The following is a 3,490-nucleotide window of genomic DNA, read 5'->3' on the forward strand; positions in this document are numbered from 1 at the left end:
AGGGGCATCAAATATCCATATTTCGCAGACATAACTGGCGAAAATAAATCTTCTGTTTCATGCGCCATTTGTGCAAAAATGAGTCATGAGGCAACAGGAAGCAACCTGAAATTCTCCCTCATATAGCCATTTTGTGTGCTCAAAAATTCGACATAATTACTGCCGCTGCAAAAATAATATGCAGTATAAATGAGTCATGTTGTCCTTTGTTTACTCCTGCCATATGCCGAAACTCAAAATCAAACTCATTTCAACTTAAACTATAGTTAACATTTATATTTTTGGTCATTTATAATAAAGAACGTTTGCCGAAACCAACGAAACGATCCCTTGTTCAAAGAAAATTATGACATTCTCTTCCAAAGAAATTAACTAACCCCACCAATGTCTACGTGATACTCCATCCCAAGGCACTTAAAAACAGGTGGTAAATTTGAATGGGAGGGTATTCTATGACGCAGTTAGGAACAATTAGTAAGTAACATTGATGGAAAGTATTCTTTTAAAATGAAGAGAATAAGAAGAGGTGATCACGAGATACCTCATATATGCGACTTTGAAATTATCAATGCGTCAAAAAGACCTGATAATTTTAATTTATCGACATTAATATAATTGCACAGGTGGTTATCAGAATACGGATTCAGATTAGAGCAATATGTTAATGGAAAAATACTATTAGAGCGAAAATGGATCAGAAAAGGATATCTCAAGACGGCCTTATATTTTTGCCTTCGAATTATTAAATTTTAAAATACAAAGCTTTGGAAATTCTACGCTAACTCATCAGCGTAATTATGCAGGCGTGTATCAGAAGACAAATTTAGAAACAGAGCAAGTCATCAGTTGAAACAATACCATTAGAGTAGAAAGTAATTAGAATAAGAGATCGCAAGATGGCTTTTTGGTTTTTTTCCGGCATCAAAGAGACCGATTTTAAAACAAAGACACCTTCAATTTTATATCAAATATATATCAGTGCAAAATCAGAGACCCTTTTTAGTATTTCTTGTAATAAACTCCATATCCTGGGTGACCTCCTTCATAGCCGCCTCCCCCACTACTCTGTCCATACTCTTTGCCGCTCTGGTATCCGCCCTTCTTGGCGTAGTCAGAGTGGTGCCCGTGATAGGACTGGAGTCCTCCGGCCGACTTGTGACCCTGGTCCTCGTCATAGTAGTCTCCCTTGGCAAAGTGTCCCTTCTTGCCCTTTTCCGCTGTGTCGTATCCGCTGTCGTGGTAACCGCCCTTTTTGTGACCTCCCTTCTTCGCCGAGTCTTCTTCGTGGTACGAGCCGTGCTTGCCGTGTTCGCCCTCCTTGTGGTCCTCATCGTAGAATTCGTGCTTCTTGTGGTACTCGTCTTTGTGGTACACATTGTGGAAGCCCTTGGTGCTATGGCCCTTTTTGTGACCACCCTTCTCCCCGTAGTTGGCTCCCTTCTCTCCCTTATGACCTTCGTGGTGCTCGCCGTAGTATCCCCCGCCCGAGTGGTGACCTTTCTTGTGACCTCCCTCTTCTGAATAGTGACCCTTGTCCTCCTCCTCGCCGTGCTTCCCGGAGCTACCCTTCTCGTAGCCCTCCTTCTCCTCGTAACCTTTCGACCCCTTCTCACCCTCTTCGCTGTGGTTCTCTTCCTCCTCCTCATCGGCGCCAGCCTTGGAGAATTCTTCCTCTTCACCTCCATCGCCACCGTAGCCGCCTTCGAAGTGGTGACCGTCCTCGAAGCCGTCCGGACCGTGGAAGTGTCCCTCCCCCTCGGGTCCATCGAAGTGCCCGTCGAAGTGTCCGTCTTGGAAGCCACCATCGCCTCCGTGGATTCCGTCTCCGGCGTGGTGGTGATAGTAGTACCCGTGGCCGTCCCCGCCGTCACCACCGCCGTGGGAGATGTCGTAGTACACCATTGGGACCCCGTGCACGTAGCCGTAGCTTGTAGTACCGGCGCCGTTGTATCCTCCATGGCCTCCACCGTAGCTGCCGCCACCTCCTGCACCAGCGCCGAGGTAAGTAGCCCCAGTGAGGCCTCCATGTCCAGCGCCGCCATCAGCACCGTGGCCCTTGAATCCTCCGCTGTTCCCGTAACTGTAGCTGGTGGCGGAAGTGAGGTACACCTTGCTGGATGCCCCTGTGCTGTCCATCTCAGTTTTCCTCCTCATTTCTCCGTGCGGGAACACGATGTGGACATGTTCCTCCGTTCTGCGATCCTTTGGAGACGGCGCACTGGATGCCAGGCAGAGCAGAGCTAAGATGGCGCCGCTGCGAAGATACGCCATCGCGATACCCTTTACAACTAGTCCTTTTCTTTATCGTAACTAGTCCGGCTGAGAGGAAGAGTACACCACAATGGTCTCTGGAAGCGAACTTTCTTGGGGGGATTTCGGTGTATATCACTGTTCGTGGGCACTTTTAGAGCACTGTCCCGTGTGTCTGCAAGCACACTTGTGGAGTTCTCGTGGGCCGCGGAGTGGCATTTATAACCGGAGACGGTGGAAGGGGTTTATAAAGACCTTTCATTTGCACGTGCGAGGTTATCAAGCACCCCTTCACCTTACGCGGCGGCGTGAGCCGAATACCGGATACGGGGAAATTCGCAAAAGCGAGAGGAGTGGAAAACAAAGATCTCAGGGTAACCCCACACTTCTCTCTTGTTATAGACCCCGCCCTGGTTTCCTTCGGAGACCCCAACCGCTTCTTACCTCATCGACACGTAACTCCATAACGACGGGTCCTTGGTCCACAACCCACTCCAACCCCGTTTCATTCAACGACCCCCCCTCGAGGTGGGAAAAGATATGAGATAGCTGACGTCGCCTATGGTCAGTCCAAAAAGTTTCCGCCTTCTGTGGTCTGACTCCGTCGACTGGAAAATAATTTTCGACAAAAAAAAGAAAAGAGCCCGAGGTAAAGAATTTTTACGATATCCATATCGCTCGGGTAATGCCCGACTCCGCATTCCTCAACACTTTTCGCCTTTCCTGCCTCAGATTAAGTCGAGGCTCATTTTTTAAATTTTTTTCCTTCGGAAATTCTCTTGACGTAACACATGGTGAAAAGTCTCATGAGCCTTTTCAATCAGCCCTTTCTCCGGCTCGTGGGGAGGGGGGAATATGAGCCTTGAAATAATGAAGGCGGTGCCAATCGAGGTGTTGCTATAGAGAGAGAGGGAGTAGTAGGATGAGGTGGAGGAAAGGCCATTCTCTTCGGGCAGGAAGACTTAAAAAAAAAAGGGTCGATGGAAAGAGAAGAATTTTCAGAACGAAGTGTTAAAGAGTAGAATTCCGTTATGTGAGCGCTGCCTATGGGGGTTTTCCGCGGGTAGGGAAGGCGCGGTTGGTTTGAGAGAGAGAGAAATATTACGTCACTCGGTTGGGGAAAAAATTCAGACGATTGAGCTCGCGAGGAGAGGGAGTTACGAAAGTTAGTTCATTGTGTCTGCAGCTTCGAAGTTCTGGAGGGGAGACTGTTGTCGTTATGGTGTAAAGAAATGCAACG

General features: G+C 48.1%; 1 protein-coding gene across 1 annotated transcript; it reads right to left on the reverse strand.

The window, feature by feature from the left end:
• Positions 1–656: 656 nt before the first annotated feature.
• On the reverse strand, positions 657–2,452 carry LOC124162693 (glycine-rich cell wall structural protein 1.8-like). Its single transcript, XM_046539291.1, has one exon. The coding sequence runs from the start codon at positions 2,269–2,271 to the stop codon at positions 1,000–1,002; it is 1,272 nt and encodes a 423-aa protein (XP_046395247.1). The 5' UTR covers positions 2,272–2,452; the 3' UTR covers positions 657–999.
• Positions 2,453–3,490: the final 1,038 nt, after the last annotated feature.

The sequence above is a fragment of the Ischnura elegans genome, chromosome 7 (genome assembly GCF_921293095.1).
Source record: "Ischnura elegans chromosome 7, ioIscEleg1.1, whole genome shotgun sequence".
Lineage (NCBI taxonomy): Eukaryota > Metazoa > Arthropoda > Insecta > Odonata > Coenagrionidae > Ischnura > Ischnura elegans.

Bases quoted from the DNA above. Each gene is read 5' to 3' on its own strand.
- LOC124162693 (XM_046539291.1), bottom strand. From the start codon at position 2,271: ATGGCGTATCTTCGCAGCGGCGCCATCTTAGCTCTGCTCTGCCTGGCA.